This window comes from Podarcis erhardii, assembly GCF_964252035.2.
Source record: "Podarcis erhardii genome assembly, chromosome: 14".
NCBI classification, from domain to species: Eukaryota; Metazoa; Chordata; class Lepidosauria; order Squamata; family Lacertidae; genus Podarcis; species Podarcis erhardii.
Window position 1 is genome coordinate 54563389 of NC_138503.1, and position 16710 is coordinate 54580098.

General features: G+C 51.2%; 3 protein-coding genes across 5 annotated transcripts in view; 2 read left to right on the plus strand and 1 right to left on the minus strand.

Annotated features, from left to right (window-relative positions):
• Positions 1–10270, plus strand: part of GTF3C1 (general transcription factor IIIC subunit 1) — a 38440-nt gene extending 28170 nt beyond the window's left edge. For all 3 annotated transcript variants that reach the window (XM_081839470.1, XM_081839471.1, XM_081839472.1), the window contains 7 exons: positions 1307–1594; positions 3009–3271; positions 4118–4401; positions 5658–6207; positions 7737–7776; positions 9055–9247; positions 9972–10270. In XM_081839470.1, coding sequence (XP_081695596.1) covers positions 1307–1594; positions 3009–3271; positions 4118–4401; positions 5658–6207; positions 7737–7776; positions 9055–9247; positions 9972–10193 — 1840 coding nt within the window. In that variant the 3' untranslated portion in view covers positions 10194–10270. The remainder of the gene's footprint in view (positions 1–1306; positions 1595–3008; positions 3272–4117; positions 4402–5657; positions 6208–7736; positions 7777–9054; positions 9248–9971) is intronic.
• Positions 10271–10632: 362 nt separating this feature from the next.
• On the minus strand, positions 10633–12630 carry POLR3K (RNA polymerase III subunit K). Its single transcript, XM_081840153.1, has 3 exons — positions 12482–12630; positions 11597–11684; positions 10633–10848 (listed from the first exon to the last, which is right to left on the minus strand). The coding sequence occupies exons 1-3, from the start codon at positions 12590–12592 to the stop codon at positions 10721–10723; spliced, it is 327 nt and encodes a 108-aa protein (XP_081696279.1). The 5' UTR covers positions 12593–12630; the 3' UTR covers positions 10633–10720.
• A 13-nt stretch (positions 12631–12643) lies between these two features.
• SNRNP25 (small nuclear ribonucleoprotein U11/U12 subunit 25) lies at positions 12644–16258 on the plus strand. The gene is made up of 5 exons (XM_081840142.1): positions 12644–12786; positions 12891–12987; positions 13656–13761; positions 14928–15002; positions 16118–16258. Exons 1-5 carry the CDS (start codon positions 12664–12666, stop codon positions 16170–16172), a joined length of 456 nt encoding a protein of 151 aa, XP_081696268.1. The 5' UTR covers positions 12644–12663; the 3' UTR covers positions 16173–16258.
• Positions 16259–16710: the final 452 nt, after the last annotated feature.

Here is a 16710-nt window from a genome sequence, read left to right on the forward strand (position 1 = left end):
TTGTCCAAGCAGGGGAACAGAAGGTAGCTTAGCTCTTGCGCCATCTTCCATGCGACTGCCCTTTATGAGAGACGTCTTCAGGTATCTATAAAGGGCCGTCACATGGAGGAAGCTTGTGCTTCAGAGGGCAGGACCCCACCCAAGGGAGTCCAATTGCAAGAAAGGGCATTCCAGCTGAACAGTAGGAAGAACTTTCTGACGGTAAGAGCTGTTCAACAGAGAAACAGACTCCCTTTGGAGGTTGGGGACTCTCCTTTCTTGGAAATTCTTTGGACGGCTATCTGCCAGGGATGATGATGATTCTTCTTCTTTTTCTTGGTTTTCCAGATTATTACAAATTATTACAAATTACTTTTGATATAATACAATAGGTTCTCCCTCCTATTGCAAACATACATCCATTACTTCCTCATGTAGCCACTTCATCCTTCTTTCACCTCCTCTTTAATTCTTCTCTTGATGTTAGTCCAGGGGCCAGCAAACCTTTTGAGCAGGGGGCTGGTCCACTGTCCCTCAGACCTTGTAGGGGGCCAAATTATATTTTTGGGGGGAAGTGAATTCCTATGCCCCACAAATAACCCAGAGATGCATTTTAAATAAAAGCACACATTCTACTCATGTAAAAACATGCTGATTCCTGGACCGTCCGCTGGCCGGATTTAGAAGGCGATTGGGCCGGATCCAGCCCCCAGGCCTTAGTTTGCCTACCCATGTGTTAGTCCATTCTCACAGCTGACCTTTATTGTTTCCTTACATACAGCACCTTTCTTGTTTCTCATAAATGCAGGATCCATTTCATGTGTGTAGTCCTTCATAAACGTTGTTCTCAGACCTCGTCCGCTGGGAGAGTTAATCGCTATCTTTTTTTGTGCATTCCATTCCTTCTGTTGTCCACCAACTTGCATACAGGCTGCAGCTATAAATAACTCCCAGATAACATCTCCACTCTCCGCCATTGAAATTCCACTCTGGGGTTCTTCCTCGGCACACAGCTAAAAACAGATCCTTTTTCACAAATGCAGCCTCTTGACAGATTTAATTAGTAGCTGTTCCTCTTCTCACTCGGAATTGCTCCCTTATACTCCTGGTCCAGTCCAGAGATAATTTTAAATGAAGTCCAATCATCTTCAGTCGAGGGGGGAGGGCATAATAAAACATTGTTAAATTCCCTGGAGGGCAGTGGAGATCGACCGCCATAAATCGTGACGTCAGCTGAAAACCTCTGCCGGGGATTATCTGCGATTCCTGCATTGCAGGACCCCTGGGGTCCCCCTCCAACACAACAGTTCTCGGATTCTCTCTCCAGGGTGTTCACGTGGCGGTTTCCCACAATGCTGTGCAGCGAATCGTACCAGTTCCTCTCGAAGCTCCAGGAGGCTGGAGTGCAGGACCAGGCCACTCGCTTCTCTTTCAAGGACCAGGACGACTCCTTTGCCTCCGAGGAGATGGTCACCTTTCCTCTGGACGGCCCTGGGGGCTACTGTGCCGCCATCCTGGCCCTCTCCTCCCTGGGCTTGGTGTCTGTGGACGTGATGATCCCAGAGCAGATTGTGGTGGTGGACAGCACCCTGGTGGAGAACGAAGTCATTAAAAGGTGGGGCTGCCTTGGCACTTGGTTTGGAAGGGGGTGGCAGTGAGGGGAGGTAAACTGAAGCCCGCCCACCCATTTGGGGTGCACAGCAGCAGCAGCAGCAGTGCTGGGGCTCTTCCTCAACCCCTTTCCCTGAGGCCTCTGCGTGAGCTGCTAAGCCAGGGGGAAGAGGTTTTTCTGGTGGCTTTGCAATCCTGCTGAGGCCATTGACTGGGGTATGGTACACATGGGGAACGTGGAGAGAGAAGAGCAAGGAGAGGCTCATAGCTGCTCTTCCACACTTCAGGCAGCAGCAGCAGCAGCAGCAGCAGCAGCAAGATCAGTGAGCTGCCTTTGTCTTGTGTTGTTGTTGTGATGTTTGTTGGTTGCAGTTTGCAAAAAGATCAAAAACAACTAAATGGCCTCAGCCTAGTGCACCTGAAGGAGCGTCTCCACCCACGTTGTTCAGCCCAGACACCAAGGTCCAGCAACAAGGGCCTTCTGGCGTTTGCTCCCTGCAAGAAGTGAGGTTACAGGGAACCAAGCAGAGGGCCTTCTCGGTAGTGGTGCTTGCCTTTTGGAACACCCTCCCATCAGATGGCGAGGAAATAAACAACTATCTGACTTTTAGAAGACATCTCAAGGCATCCCTGTTTAGGGAAGTTTTTAATGTTTGAGGTTGTATCTCTTTTGTTTAATAATAATATTAATAATAATAATATTATATTGGGAGCTGCCCAGAGTAGCTGGGAAAACCCAGCCAAATGGGCAGGGTATGTATAAATAAATAAATAAATAAATAAATTTATTATTATTATTATTATTATTATTATTATTATTATTATTATTAACTAGATAAACTAGAACAGATGGAAACAACTGAAACAGAAAATGTATAACGGTGGTTAATGCAAAAGGCCATTATGTCATTGGGTGAACGTTTTAGACAAGTCCTACGCACCCCACAGAAAGATGTTCACAGGACTGTTTAAACAATGTTTGCAAAGCAGCGGTGTCCTCCGGGTGGAGAGCCGACCTCTGCTTCAGAATCCTTTCTGGCCAGAGGGGAACTGGCACCAGGGGACCTTGGCAGAGCAGCTGTAGATTCCACAGCAGAATCGGCCACACACAAATGGCAAATGGAATACCACCCCAAATCAAATGTGCCAGAGCCGCTTTTGGTTTAGATTGGTGGGGATTAACAGATCTTACATGTCAGTCCAGGAAGAATATGTGGCTCTTCTTTCCTCCCATTTGAGTTGCACAACCACCTGGGCAAGTTAGGCTGAGAGATAGTGTCTGGCCCGTGGCCACACAGGAGGGCAACCCACAGGAAATGCTGCTGGCGAGGGGGGTTGGTTGGACTGGTGGCGGGAGCTGCTCCTTTGATGTAGCAGACCTTGAAATGGGTGGGGGGGATCCTGTCTGCTCCTTGCAGCCTGGGGAAAGAGGGGCTGGAGGAGGACGAGGAGGAGGACGACGACGACGAGGACTTGGAGGAGAACGCGAGCAGCAAGCGGCAGATTGAAGTGAAGGCCCACCAGGCGTCGCACACAAACTACCTCCTCATGAGAGGCTACTACGCCCCCGGCATCGTCAGCACTCGCAACCTGAGCCCCACCGACAACATCGTCGTCAATTCCTGCCAAGTGAAGGTGAAGATGAGGAAGACCCCTGCCCAGGACAGCCTCTGGGCCCAAGGTCAGTCTGTAGGCAGAGGACCTCTTCCTCACCTTCCTCCTGGCAGGGCGATGGCTCTGTCTGCCAGCGAAGGACCTGGGCTGCCTCTGTGTGTGTGTTGCGTTCTGAAAGCAAGGAAGGATTTGGACCCTGATTAATAAAATACACACGAGGCTTGGCCAGCAAGACTCTGGGAGGAAGTGCAAATAATAATCCGCCACACCCTGGCCCAGGTCTCTTTTATTAACAAAAAAACTCTTAACACAGCATTTGTAAGAACCAATCAGATTTCCTCTGAGCGTTTCAAAAAATCCCCACGTGGGACAAAGTTAGATCAGAGAAATCCTTTTAACTACAAAGACTACTTTGAGCATGCATACATGTTTCAGAGTAAATAAAACAGGAATCGAGGAGGAATGCTTTTAGCAAACCCCAAAGGTCATAAACAGGCAGGAAAGGAGGGACAGGCAAGGAAAGAGTATTTACCATCTCCTTGTGAACTCTGTTCCTGGACCTTAAGATCTACCTAAAGATTAACAAAAGCTACATCAAAGCTACCTTCTATCTTTATATACTGAGGATGCCTGGTGAAGCAACCAGTCTGTTTTAGAATGCTTATATGTGCCTGTCAGGCATAGAGAAACAAAATGGCAGAGGTGCAGAGGCTTGTGGGATTCAACCAGAAATCGTGCCAAATGACGCAAGCCCAGTCAAAGCAATGCTTTCATCGCTGACACAGTGGTGTGTTGCATTTTTCATCATTCCTCATAGCAATCCCACCTGACCCCCACATATGTGGCAGAGCGGCTAGCTAGGGTGGCCTGCCAGGCTTCCTCTGTCCTGACCCGCCCCGTTTTGTGCTTGAAGGTCCACCAGATCTGGAGCGCCTCCCCGCCGGAGCCTCCTGCCTCCCCATGGCCTTCACCAGGCTCCTGGGTGTCCAGGAAGAAGACTGCCAGGCAGGCCACCTTCTTCAGTCCCTGGAGCGCCTCTCTTACAGCCCTGCAGATGCTGCCGCTGCCCTGGAAGTCTACGGAGCCATCGGAGAGGCTTCCCACTTTGGGGTGGCCACAGTGGACCTTGCCAGGCAGTTCCAGCCCTACGAAGTGGCCGGCGGGGAGCGTGCGCGGCTCTTGCCCCAGTACCTCCAGGTGGGTGCAATGTCTCGGGTGGATTTCGTCAGGTAGGAAGGGCTTATTAACGACAGTTCTCCTTCCTGTCTCACGTGCACGCAGGATTTAAAACGCTGGGCTGGCAGAGTTAAAAAGTCACCATCCCTTGCGACATTTAAAACAGAAACTAGAGACTAGGGTTAAATTAGTTTAATTTTGTTTTGTCCAGACAGTGATAGCGGGCTGGAATTTCCCTTCCCTCTCAATAAAGAATCAGGCAATTAACTGTATGGTAAGCGTAAAAACAATCTTTATGTGCTTTAGATAGCCTTGTCCTTGATTTCAGCAGTAACAGCAACAAATACAAGGCAGGCAAATCTACTTTTTAAGTTGCATTCTCAAAATCCAGATGGAATCTTCTCTCAGAGGAGAATGGACAGACGTCCTGCTCCTTCAAAGGTTTGGCAAGAAGAAAGAGACCGAGCCAAGCAGGAAGGAGACAGTATTAAGATCTTTTGACTCTTTTTCCCACCACAGTACGTAGGGGATATGACCTCAAAAATTGTCCTGTCTGGGAATTCTGCAACTTTGTGGGTCTTAACCCCTTCATATATGGCAAGCACAAATTGTCATTTGGACTGCAGAGATCCCCACATGATGATGGAGAGAGATAATAATAATAATAATAATAATAATAATAATAATAATAATAATAATAATTATTATTAATACCCCGCCCTTCCCAGTCAAAAACTGGGCTCAGGGCGGCTAACAAGAAATTTAAAACACTTAATTGTAAAAGCAGCATAAAATACAGTATAAAAACATGAATAACAATAAAATTCAAAGTTCAGAAATCAATTTAGGGGAAATCCATCTAATAAGCATTAGATAATCCCCAGGGCTAGCTGGCTGAACTGGTCCTACTTGGGCCAGTGAGGAGGCCAGAGGAGAAATTGCTGTGGGGTCTCAGAGCGGGGAATCTTCATAAAAGGGGAGGGGGGAGGGAAGGGAAATAAAAGATCAGGCCGAATTCAAATTAAAGGCCAGCAGAATAGCTCTGTCTTACAGGCCCTGTGGAAGGAGTTTAAATCCTGCAGGGCCCTAGTGTCATGGGACAGAGCAGGTCGGAGCCATCACTGAGAAGGCCCTGGCCCTGGTGGAGGATAGTCTGACTTCCTTAGGGCCCGGGACCTCTAAACTATGGTTATTCATGGACCTTAAGAGATCTAGTTCTGTAGGCTTTTGCTCTGATTCTCTTTGAGGGTGGTCCTGGTTTTCCTTCTCCCCCTTAGGACCTCATTGACCTGGAGCATGTGTTAGAAGTCGGCGGCCACACCACCCGACTGGTGGCAAGGAGATTCGCTGGCCCCTGGCTGCTGCACTCTGCACGCCTCAAGGAGGACGGTGGCGAAGTCCTGCAAGGCAAAGACTCTGTTCTCCCGAAGGACCCGGCTGAGTCAGGGGAGACGGAGCTCAGCAGGGCTTCTCCTTCTGCTCTGTCAGAGGAAGAACCAGCGAGGAAAAGGCAGAAGACAGAGGAGGAGAGTCTGGATGGAGACGCTGCTGCCCAAGGCACCCAGAGCATGCTGGGAGAAGGAGCCAACAGCCCTGAGGTCCTGAATGCCAGCCTTGGTGGCGCAAGGACTCCAGAGATGCAAGAAGGAACGGCCACACCAGAGCCAGGCTCCATACGAGGCTGCAGATTGGACGCTGTGGGGAAGGGCAGTGGGGAAGAGGCCTCTGGCCTGAGCAGCCAGGAAGCCGAAGACTGTGGCGATCACACCAGGGAGCCACGCAAGGATCCCGTCTCGCAGCCGGAAGCAGCCCTTGGTGACTCCAGCGGTAGGTGTGAGGAGCCCCACTGAGCTCCTTCTCCACACTTGGCAGGCGGGAGAAACTTCAGGAATGGGTTGGTGGGAGCCTGCAGCAGGATCAGGCCCAAGGGGGCCCCATCCAGGCCCACATCCTCTTCTCCTAGCGGCCAGCCAGGCAACTCACAGTGAAGCCCCCAAGCAGGACCTGAGCACAACCCCCCCCCCGTCCCTCCAGCAACTGGGGTTGGAGTAATAGGGAGGCCCTTTGTGCAGAGGCAATCCATCAGCCATTTTATTTGTATCAATCACTCGTTCCGCCTTTCCACAGTTTTAACCATGCTCTAATAGTAATAAATAATTTTTATTTATTTATACCCGGCCCTTCCCGGTTCAGAAAACCAGGCCCAGGGCGGCTAGCAACAAATTTAAAACACTTAATTGATGCAACAAAAAACAGCATAAAATACAGTATAAAATGGGAATAACAATAAATTCAGAATTCAAAAATCAATTTAGGGAGGAAATCCATCCAATAAACATTAGATGATCACCAGGGCTAGCTGGCTAAATTAGTCCTACTTGGGCTAGCGAGGAGACCAGGGGAGAGTTAGCTGAGCAGGTAATCTTCATAAAAAGGGGAGGGGGAGGGGAGGAAGGGCTTGCACCATTTAAATAATTGAATAATTGCAAACATTAGAAAAGTAGTCATAAAAATACATTGAACATTAAAAAGTACACAACCAAATTGCACAATTTCCACGTGAACCATAAGATCCCAAATAAAGGTACAAAGACTTAACAGCACCAACGCCAACAAGACATCTCTCCCGCCCCCCAAAAACCCCACAGCTTTTGTAGTCTGTCAGTCATGTCAGTCAGGGCCTCCCCCCCCCCCAACCAGGTGGGGAAAGGCCTGCAAGACAGGGCTGTCCCCACCCATGCCGTGCCTTTGGCGTGCCTGCTGTCCTGGGGCTCCTGCAGAGCCATGGTGGGGCAAGACCACCAGTCAGTCCACAGGGCCTGCCGTCTTCTTGTTACCTTGTCAGTATTTTCTGTCGCTCTCTCTACGAGAATAATAATAATATTTTATTTATACCCCGCCCTCCCCGGTCTCAGGGCGGCTAACACCAAATATAGAATACAGTAAAAACATGTTGATTAAAATATAGGTTAGAATACAGTTTAAAATACAGCCTCGTTTTAGTGGTAGCCTATAGATCAAAGCCTTAAGGGGAGAAAACGTCAAATATTCCCCGGGGCCAACTATCCATGCTGGTTCTGCATGGGCCAGCATAAAGAGCCAAGGGGAAATTTATATACAAAATCCTATATAAGGGGTTCCATTAATTTTTATTTTTTTAAAAAAGAGCTGCTCCTTCCTGGTGGCTGCTTTTTGTTCCCCAAGCCCCTTCCACCTGCACGGGGCCTTCCTGTTCCTGGTTGTGCTGCTCATCCAAACTATCCATGCAGTTGTCACGCAGCCCAGCAATTTGAGGAGGTGGGATGGACCCCTGTTGTGCTCCTGGTGCCAGTTGTGCTTTCTGCTCTTTTCCCTAGGATGTTCTGCAGGGAAAGTATGGCAGGCAGAATACGAAAGGTGAGTGTGCAGATCAGATGAAACGAGAGAATTCCCTTTGCCGGAGCAGAGCTGCGTCCAAAGAGTCACAACATAACTTAGATTAGAACAGCTTCGGTGTTGCTTCAACACACCCACTTTGTAGTCGGAGGCAGTTAAGACATTAGCAGCCACATTCACTTGATTCCCAGGACGTGCACCCACCTCAGGAAGTTTTAGGGACTCCCAACTCCCCCACTGGTTAGTTTAAGAAAATCTTGCTGGATCCGACCAATGGCCCATCTGCTCCAGCATTGTGTTCTCGCCAGATATTCTAACGGAACACAGTTCGTCAGAGCCTGATTCTGACCACACCAAGGTTGCAGCCTCAGTCCCTGTATGGGACAGCTGCGTATTCCCTCCCAACTCTGCAGCTCTGTGATCCTGTGAAAACCTGCAAGCAGGATCCGAGCACAGGGCCACTACCCCGCCCTCCTGCTGTTTCCAGCTACTGGCATTCAGAAGCGGAAACTGGTATTCAGAAGCAAACAACAAGGTATTCAGGTTTTCCCCACCAAACCCCTTGAGATGTTCCTGCTGCTGTGGCAGGATCTCAAAAGGGAACGAGGCTCCATTTGTGGCCAGGGCAGCACTTGTGCCGGTGGATTTGAGGGACTTTCTGCTGATTCCAGTACTTCTGGGACCTCTAGTCAGCTGTCTTGTGCTTTGGAGACCCAACCTGCCCCTGGGGGGGGGGGTTGTTCTCCAGGAGATTGGCACCAGTCTTAAAGATGCCTCTGGCTCTTAAGTTGAGACGCGAGTAGGCCTGGCTGGGTCAGACCACCAAAAGCTGCTGGGATCTGCTCACTCCCTGTGCTGCAGCCTTCAGCGGGGCCTGGCCTTTGCCTGTGCGTACAGGTGCATTATTTGTTAAATTTTTTGTTTTACCTTGCCCAAAGCAACTTACAACCAGCCAACCAAATAACAAAAGCCCATATAATTAGAACCAAGAAGAAAAATAAATTAGAAACATCCCACCCACTTCTAAAAGGCCAAAGATAATCAAAGGCCGGATTATAGAGGGAGGTTTTTGACTGGTGCCTGAAGATCAGGAATGTGCCAGTCAGGCAGGAAGCCGCCCAAAGAAGGCCCATTCTCATGTTACTGCCTTTCGCATTTCCCACACAAGAGGCACACCAATAAGATGATGGTCGCAAGATCCAGGTTGCTTCATGGGGGGAGAGGCCGTCCCCTTTGCCAAGACCAGCAGTGCTTCTGCTCCTCTCACTCTCTCTCCTTGCACCTCTGCTCTCAAAACAGCGCCGGTGGGAACATCAGCTTTGTCGGCCGTCCGTGGCGCATCGTGGACGGCAGCCTGAACAAGCCAGTCTGCAAGGGCATCATGGAGGGGGTTCTCTGCCACATCATGACCAAGCCTGGCATAACAGAAGCCGCTCTGTGCCGCCACTATTTGGGCGTCCTGCAGCCGGTGGCTCTTCTGGAGATTCTGCAGGTATGTTTGGTCTCCTGGGGCCAAGGTGGATCCCCTCTGTCCAGGTGTTTCCAGCTTACCTGCATGTTGCTGCCTGTGTCCCTTCCCGGTGCTCAGCATGCAAGAACAGTGACCGTTGGTGGCAAAGGAGGGAACGGCCGTATCTGTGCAGGCCCAGGGCAGAGGCCGGTGGTCAGCCAGTCCCAGCCTCTGTCTTAAAATAGAAGAATAGCCGCATTTGTTTCCCACCCGACTTCCAAGGCCAGAGTAAAGCACTTAGGCATTTTCTGGCAACTCCTATTCAGGAGATTTGGAGATGGAGCTGCACAGTAGCTTTGGTTTTCTGCACCCTTGGTGGATGCAGAGCAGGACCTGCCCACCCAAACTCCTCCCATTGTTAGGGAGCAGAGCCTGGCTGTGGTGGCACAGGGCAAGGAGGGAGCCACCTCAGGAAAGGCCACGGTTCTCTTCCTGCATAGGGAAGGCATTTAGGAGGCACACTCCACCTTAGCATGTGCCCATCAGCAGCTGCTATTTTCTTACATGTTGAAAATGCTAAATGGCCAGTGATGGACAGAACTGCTTGTACATCTCTCAATAGCTTCAGCCAGCGTGGCCAGCTGGGATTCCAGCAACATGCAGACGGTCCAATTTGCTCCCCGCAATGAAACCACAACTTTCAATACAGCCTACGCCCAACACTTTTAAAAAGGTTAGCGTTCAGTAACTCTGTTTTGCTTTACAGGGCCTTGAATCTCTTGGCTGCATCAGGAAATTCCACTTGAAGCAGCAGAGACCAGCCTCACTCTTCTCGAAGCCGACCCTTGAGGAGGTGGTTGGCAGCCCCAAACTGAGCAGCACGCCAGCCGTCTTCTATGAGCCCACCGTTGACTGCACCCTGAAAATGGGCAGGGTCTTTCCCTATGAACTCAACTGGAACAAGTGGGTGCAGATGGCTCCCTTGTGATGAGGCCTCTTTTGTACAGTAGGACCGTGAATGTCGTTGCGTGCTTTTGTTAATAAAGAGATCGTTTCTGTACCTCCTCCTGACTCTCAGCTTCTTGCTTGACCCTATAACACACAACTGGGAGGATACTGATGACGGTGGCAGAGTCTGGTGCTGTGGCAGCACAGGGGAAGCAGGTGAAACACCTGAACGGCTCCTACTGTGGGCAAGGCAGTGGCTCCTCTCAGGTGGGGGAAGCTACTTTCATCTGTGGAACCTCAGCTCAAGCCAGCTTTTTAAAACGTAGCAGAAATGGCTGCAAAAAATTAGGGTACTCCCCTAAACACCAAGCTCTCCAACTCTTCCTCTTGTCCCTTTGAGCTGGTGTGCATTTTGGCTCTGAAATGCGTAGAATGCAACCCTCCCTGCCCTTCTTCCACATAGAGAATGAGAGAACATGTTTGCAGCTCTTTCTCATATATACTGTTTATTATGTACAAAGTAGCAGACACCCGCACCCCAGTTGCCCAGTCAGCTCTACTGCGGCCTCAGTCCCTCCAGCGGTGTCCGCACTGGGCGCTGCAGCACTTGTAGAAGGTGGTCATGGGCTCGTCAGCCGAGCGCGTCTGCAGCTGCATGAAGTAGGCCCGCGGGTGCTCACACTTGGGGCACGGCTCTGGGGGAGGGGGGAGAGAGAGACAAAGAAGAGGGTGTCAGGACCCGGTGGGTGGTGGAGGGCTGCTCCTCCAGCCTCAAGCACCCAGGCTGGCCAAGGCCGGAGATGATGAGGACCCTCAACCTGACAAGTGGGGCGCTTGTTTTGCATCTCCCCGAGGGCCTGGGAGAAAGATCCCCTGCTTGGAACCCTGCGGATCTGTGGCTGCCAGCCAGTGCTGACCACGCTGAGCCAGGTGGGTCTGACTCTGCGGAAGGCAGCTTCCTGAGCTCTTAAATCAGAGTCATGGGGGCCAGAACCTTCTCAGCGCAAAGGAACAAGCTACAGGGAACCAGGCAGAGGGCCTTCTCGGTGGTGGCACCCGCCCTGTGGATGCCCTCCCACCAGATGGAAATAAACAACTATCGGACTTTTAGAAAACATCTGAAGGCAGCCCTGTACAGGGAAGTTTTCAATGTTTGATGTTTTATTGTGTTTTTAATATTCTTTTGGGAGCTGCTCAGAGTGGCTGGGGAAACCCAGCCAGATGGGTGGGGTAGAAATGGGTTCCACCTTCCAAAGGGGTCTCCAAGGTTCTGTCCCGACCGTCAGCAACTGCAGGTGGGGCAGGGGGAGAGCGGGGCAAACCCGGGATAAGAGCTCGATCCCCCGATGCCTGCGAGGGGGTTGGCCTGGATGACCCCTGGGGGTCCCTCCCGACTCCCCTCTGGGAGACCCCGGCCCCCTTTCCCACCACCCCCCTTGGCACCTGCAGTGGAGTCTACATTCTCCCAGGCGGCGGCCCCTCCGAGCACATCGTCCACCTCCTTGAGCTTCGGGTAGCGCCTGCTTGTCACCTGAAAGTGTTGGAGAAATTTATGTATAGGTTGGGGGGGGGGTTGCCCCTCCAGCAGATATCATGCACATGCAGCCCACGACCAAAATCAGCACAATCACCTTTGTGACTTTTGTGATTTGTCCCCACAAAACATTTCATCACAGTTTCTTCCTATCTATTCAAAGGGCCTCTGCTGTACAATACCAAATGTAAGAATTTACTGATCAGTGTATCTATGTACTGGCTCACTGGGAAAACTTCAGAAATTCATCTAGACCTGTGAGCTCAGCTCCTCAGCAGCCCCTCTGCCTGAGTGATAATCCCTGGCCTCCTGATACCTGAGTGCCAGACAGGTAGCCATTCCAGAAAGAACAAACCCAGATGAAGACAAAAGGGTGGGATGAACTTGGCTGGGAAACAGGGAAATGCAAAGATCTCTTTTGTTCCACTTGATGGGTGTTTGGTGGAGGGCAAGGGGAACCATGGGGCAGGGTCCAGGGTCCTCAGATTCCTGCCACCAGACCTCCCCTTTCATGATGTAACCGTGATGTATGAGTGATGTAGTTGGGGGGGCTGTAACATGGGGATGAGCAGCTAATAAAAGTTTGGGGGCTCTTTTGTTGGGGGCTTCCATCTTGTTCCACCTGGTGGCAGGTGAGAGTCCTGTCCCCACAGTCTTCAATAAAGACCAAGCCTCCTGGCTGCTCTTTTGCTCTGGTCTTCCTGGCTGGCGTCCTTGTCTTTTGGTCCAAGGGTGGGGGTCGTGGCGGGGGGGGAGCGGGGAGACCCCCTCCCTCGGGGAACCCCCTTCCTCACCTTGCGCGTGACGTTGCGCACGTAGGGGCACGTGGTGCAGGCGAAGCGGTGGCAGCGCGCGCCCTCCTCGGCCACCAGGACGTTCCCGCAGGCCGGGCAGAAGAGCAGCATGGCGCCCAAGCCCCGCCCCTCGCCCAGGCACTTCCGCTTCCGGCCGGCCTGAGGCCACGCCCCTCCCCAAGATGGCGGCGGCGGCGGGCGAGGAGGGCGCGGTGGAGGCGGCGCACGCCGAGGTGCTGGAGCTGTGGCAGGCCGGCCTGGCGCGCCTGGTCCGGGACCCGCTGCTCTGCGACCTCCCCGCGCAGGTCGGGCGCCCGGAGGGGGCGGGGGCGGGGGCGGGGGCGGGGGCGGGGCCGGGGCCGGCCTGGCCTGTCAATCCCGGCGCTGACTCCGCCCCTCTCCCTGTCAGGTGACCCCCGAGGAGATCGGCTCGCAGGTGGCGCTCGAGTACGGCCAGGCCATGACGGTGCGCGTGCGCAGAGCCGACGCCCCCGAGGCCCCCATGCGTGAGTCGGCGTCGCCCCGCCCCCCGGACCTGGCCCCGCCCACATCCCTGCCTGGCAAGGGGGGGTGGGCTGGATGACCCCCGAGGGCCCTTCCGAGTCTAGACTGGGCAGGAGGAGCAAACGCCCAGCAGGCTCCCGGTGGCCTTATGCGCTGGAGCTGCAGGGAGCAATTAGTATTAATTTAGTTATAAATTAATTTATGATTTATATATTTATTTATATTATTTATACCTGTTTAGGGAAGCTTTTCATGTCTGACACTGTATTTTTTTAAATATTTGTTTGGAAGCAGCCCAGAGCGGCCTGGGAGACCCAGTCACATGGGCGGGGTATAAATACTATTATTAATATTATTATTATTCTTACCCCAGCCACTCTGGGCGGCTTCCAGCAAAATACTAAAATACAATAATGCAAGCAAGCAAGGCCCTGATTGCCCTTCCAGCCCTTTTCCCCGCACCGAGCCCACTTCGGGAGAGACCCCCCCCCTTTGCCACCCAAGGCCTCATTTCTTGCCCTGCAAAGCCCCTCCCTCAGGTGGTGCTGAAGGTGTTCCCAGTGGGGGGGGGGATTAGAAGAGAGAGTGTCCTGAGCCCCTCCTGGGTCCTGCGGAATGCGCAACACGCAGCCTGGGGGTGATGACGACGCTTTCTTCTCCTCCTCGGCAGCCGTGGTGGTGGTGCAGAATGCCAGCGTCCTGGACCTGAAGAAAGCCATCCAGCGGTTTGTGCAGCTGAAGCAGGAGCGGGCAGGGGGCATCCAGCACATCAGCTGGTGAGTTGAGCCCTTCCCCCCGCCCAGGACGGGTGGGGGGTCCTCCTGTGTGACCCTCCCAGGCGGGTGGGCCAGCCTTTAGTCCCCTCGGATCGACTGCTCCCACCTGCCAGCCCCCCGCCCTCACACTTTCAACAGGCACCTTCTGTGCCAACTTTTAAATGCCTGCCGAAAAGCTTTGTTCCGCCAGGCCTTTGCAGGCGGCTACAAGTACACCCCACCACAACGGTCTGCTAGCGCCTGTTTTTAATTCTTTTCCTTTTAACTTGCTTGTTAAATATATTTATATACCGACGGATCAAAAAAGTAAATCACCATGGTATGCAGCAATATAAAACCATACAGTAAAATCAATAAAAAGTTAAATGATTTCTGTTACGTAAATTACGGGGGGGGGGCACATCTTTAAAGCTTTTAAATGTTACAAATATTATGCATAAATGTATCCTTTTGAATTGACAGCTCAGGGAAGTTGCCTAGCTTTAAAAATCATATAAAATCAACTCCTTTTCTAGTTTCCTTCATTCCACCGTCAATTTGCTTCATTGGCCAAGGATTTGGAAACCACTGGGTCCCTTCTATAATCCCTCAAGCGGGAGGTCCCGTACTCACAGGAAGGTACTCATAGGTGTCAATCACTGGGCAAAGGCACTCCTCCGGACTTGCCCAGGTGGCAGACTAGGCAAACCCAAGTTCTATGGTCCCTTTGTAGTAGGTGCTTAGAATGTTCTTCCCAACACATATCCTGTATCCACCTGTTACCCCAACACATTCCTCCTGTGTTAATCATGTATAAACCTCCCCTTTTCTGGTGAAGCAATAATGTAGTGATAATGCTTAATGAACTGTAAGCTGGGATAAGATAGAAAGTTTTAAAAGTCCTTGTCACCCCATCCTTGGGGTTCAAAATTCCTCTTTGAACCTGTTGCGCAATAAACTTTGGTCTACAGCTGTTTGCTCCCGTTGGTGGCTGGACTCCTTCCTTTATTCCGCAGGGACCCGCGGGCTCTGCCCGACCAGCTGGGGGACTGAGCAGCCTCACACCTAGATTTTTCCGTAACAATTTTACCGCGTGGTTTTATATTGCTGTGAGCCGCTGTGCTGTATTACTACGATAAAGCGGCATAGAAAGTATTTTTTATAAATAAGCAAACCTCCCCTTGCAGGAAGTACGTGTGGCGAACATACTGCTTAACGTTTGGCGCAGAGAAGCTGACAGACGACAGGAAAAAGCTGAGAGAGTGAGTCACGGCCTTGGTGGGGCTCACCCAACTTGCATCATTTTGGGGCCGAGTCCCAGGGAAGCTGGGGGGAACACAGCTGGAGTTCATTACAGTTTTGTGCGGGGAAAGGAGAGGAGCCCCAGCAGTCAGGCGAGGGCAGGAAACCAGCTGCCCTGGGACTTGGGAGAGCCAAAAAAGGGGGTGTGGCTACTGTTCTCTTCTCCAGAAATAAAACATGGCGTTTGAAAAGCTGGGACTCTGGACAGGCTCAGGGTGGAGAAAAGGAGCAGGCTGGGGGAACCGCAGTATTCAGCGCAGAACTCGGCTGTTGAGTTCAGCATCACATGGCGCAGGGCTGGCCACCCACTCGGGTGGCTTCAAGAGGAGAGGGGGCCAGTTCTTGGCAGATAAGATTAGTGGAAGGGGGAGAAAATCCCATCAGTATTACAATGGCAAAACAAACTCTGTGTAGAAATTGACGGCAATTATTAGAGGCCACTCAAATCAGAGAATAATTAGAGAGTGGGATGGAGTGAAAAAATATGGTTCCGGAATTGAAATATTAATAGAGAATGTGTAAAACGTGCAGGGGTAAGCACGAAAATAATAATAGAATCAATTAAATAATTATTAAATTATAACAACACAACAAGATGGAAGAAGTAAAAATATTGAGGTTACACATGGGGAGTGCAGGGTATATGGGAACCTATAATATCATTTATAATTTAATTTGTTAATTGTGTTGTATTTGCATATAGCAAAGGGAAGCCTAGAGCAATTAGATTATATTTTAATTTAGGTAATCTAGGTAATAGGTTTATGGTAGAAAATGAATATGGATTTTGAATTTGAATTTGATGTTTGTAAAATTTTTTGGTTTTGAAATAATAATAATAAAAGACTAGTGGCCCTGTGGACAAAGGTGGTGGTCCCTGGGATGAGCAGTGGGAAGCGGGGGGTGTTGTTCTGAGCTCCTGTGGGGAACAGGATGCTGGACTAGACGGGACGGTGGCCTGGTCCCGCTGCTCCCCTGATGTTCCTTGGCCCTTGGGGAGAAAGGTGGGTGGGTCTGTCACGACGGCAATGTGTGTATTTTGGCAAGCGTGTAACGTGAGCGACACTATTTTTAGGTACGGCATCCGAAACCGAGATGAAGTCAGCTTCGTGAAAAAGCTCCGGAAATGAGCTGCCAGGCAAGTCCCAAAATACCCCTGACCTCTTTGCTGGGTCTTCTGTTCCCCACTGCTGTCCCACGTCTCGTGCTTGGCTGCCTCTCAGCAGCTCTGCTGGGGGCAGGAGAAAGCTTGGGGGGAGAGGGGAGTCTTCCCTCTTTGGGTCTGTTGAATGTCCTGGACAGGCAAGGAACAGATTCCCTTTCCTGAGAATGAAACCAGCACTGCTGAACTGAAATATGTTCAGTAATGTGCTTAATGCAGTATCAGAAGTGATCATTTACAACATGGGTAGGCAAACTAAGACCCGGGGGCCAGATTCGGCCCTATCGCCTTCTCCATCTAGCCCACAGATGGTCCGGGAATCAGTGTGTTTTTACATGAGCAGAATGTGTCCTTTTATTTAAAATGCATCTCTGGGTTATTTGTGGGGCATAGGAATTTGTTCATCCCCCCCCCCCAAAAAAATATATAGTCCGGCCCCCCCACAAGGTCTGAGGGACAGTGGACCAGCCCCCTGCTGGAAAAGTTTTCTGACCCCTGGTTTACAA

Coding starts and splice junctions, on each gene's coding strand:
- POLR3K (XM_081840153.1), bottom strand. CDS start 12,592: ATGCTGCTCTTCTGCCCGGCCTGCGGGAACGTCCTGGTGGCCGAGGAG. Junction 11,685..12,481: donor TGCGCAACGTCACGCGCAAG/GTGAGGAAGGGG, acceptor CAACACTTTCAG/GTGACAAGCAGGCGCTACCC. Junction 10,849..11,596: donor GAATGTAGACTCCACTGCAG/GTGCCAAGGGGG, acceptor CCCCTCCCCCAG/AGCCGTGCCCCAAGTGTGAG.
- SNRNP25 (XM_081840142.1), top strand. CDS start 12,664: ATGGCGGCGGCGGCGGGCGAGGAGGGCGCGGTGGAGGCGGCGCACGCC. Junction 12,787..12,890: donor TCTGCGACCTCCCCGCGCAG/GTCGGGCGCCCG, acceptor TCTCCCTGTCAG/GTGACCCCCGAGGAGATCGG. Junction 15,003..16,117: donor GACAGGAAAAAGCTGAGAGA/GTGAGTCACGGC, acceptor CACTATTTTTAG/GTACGGCATCCGAAACCGAG.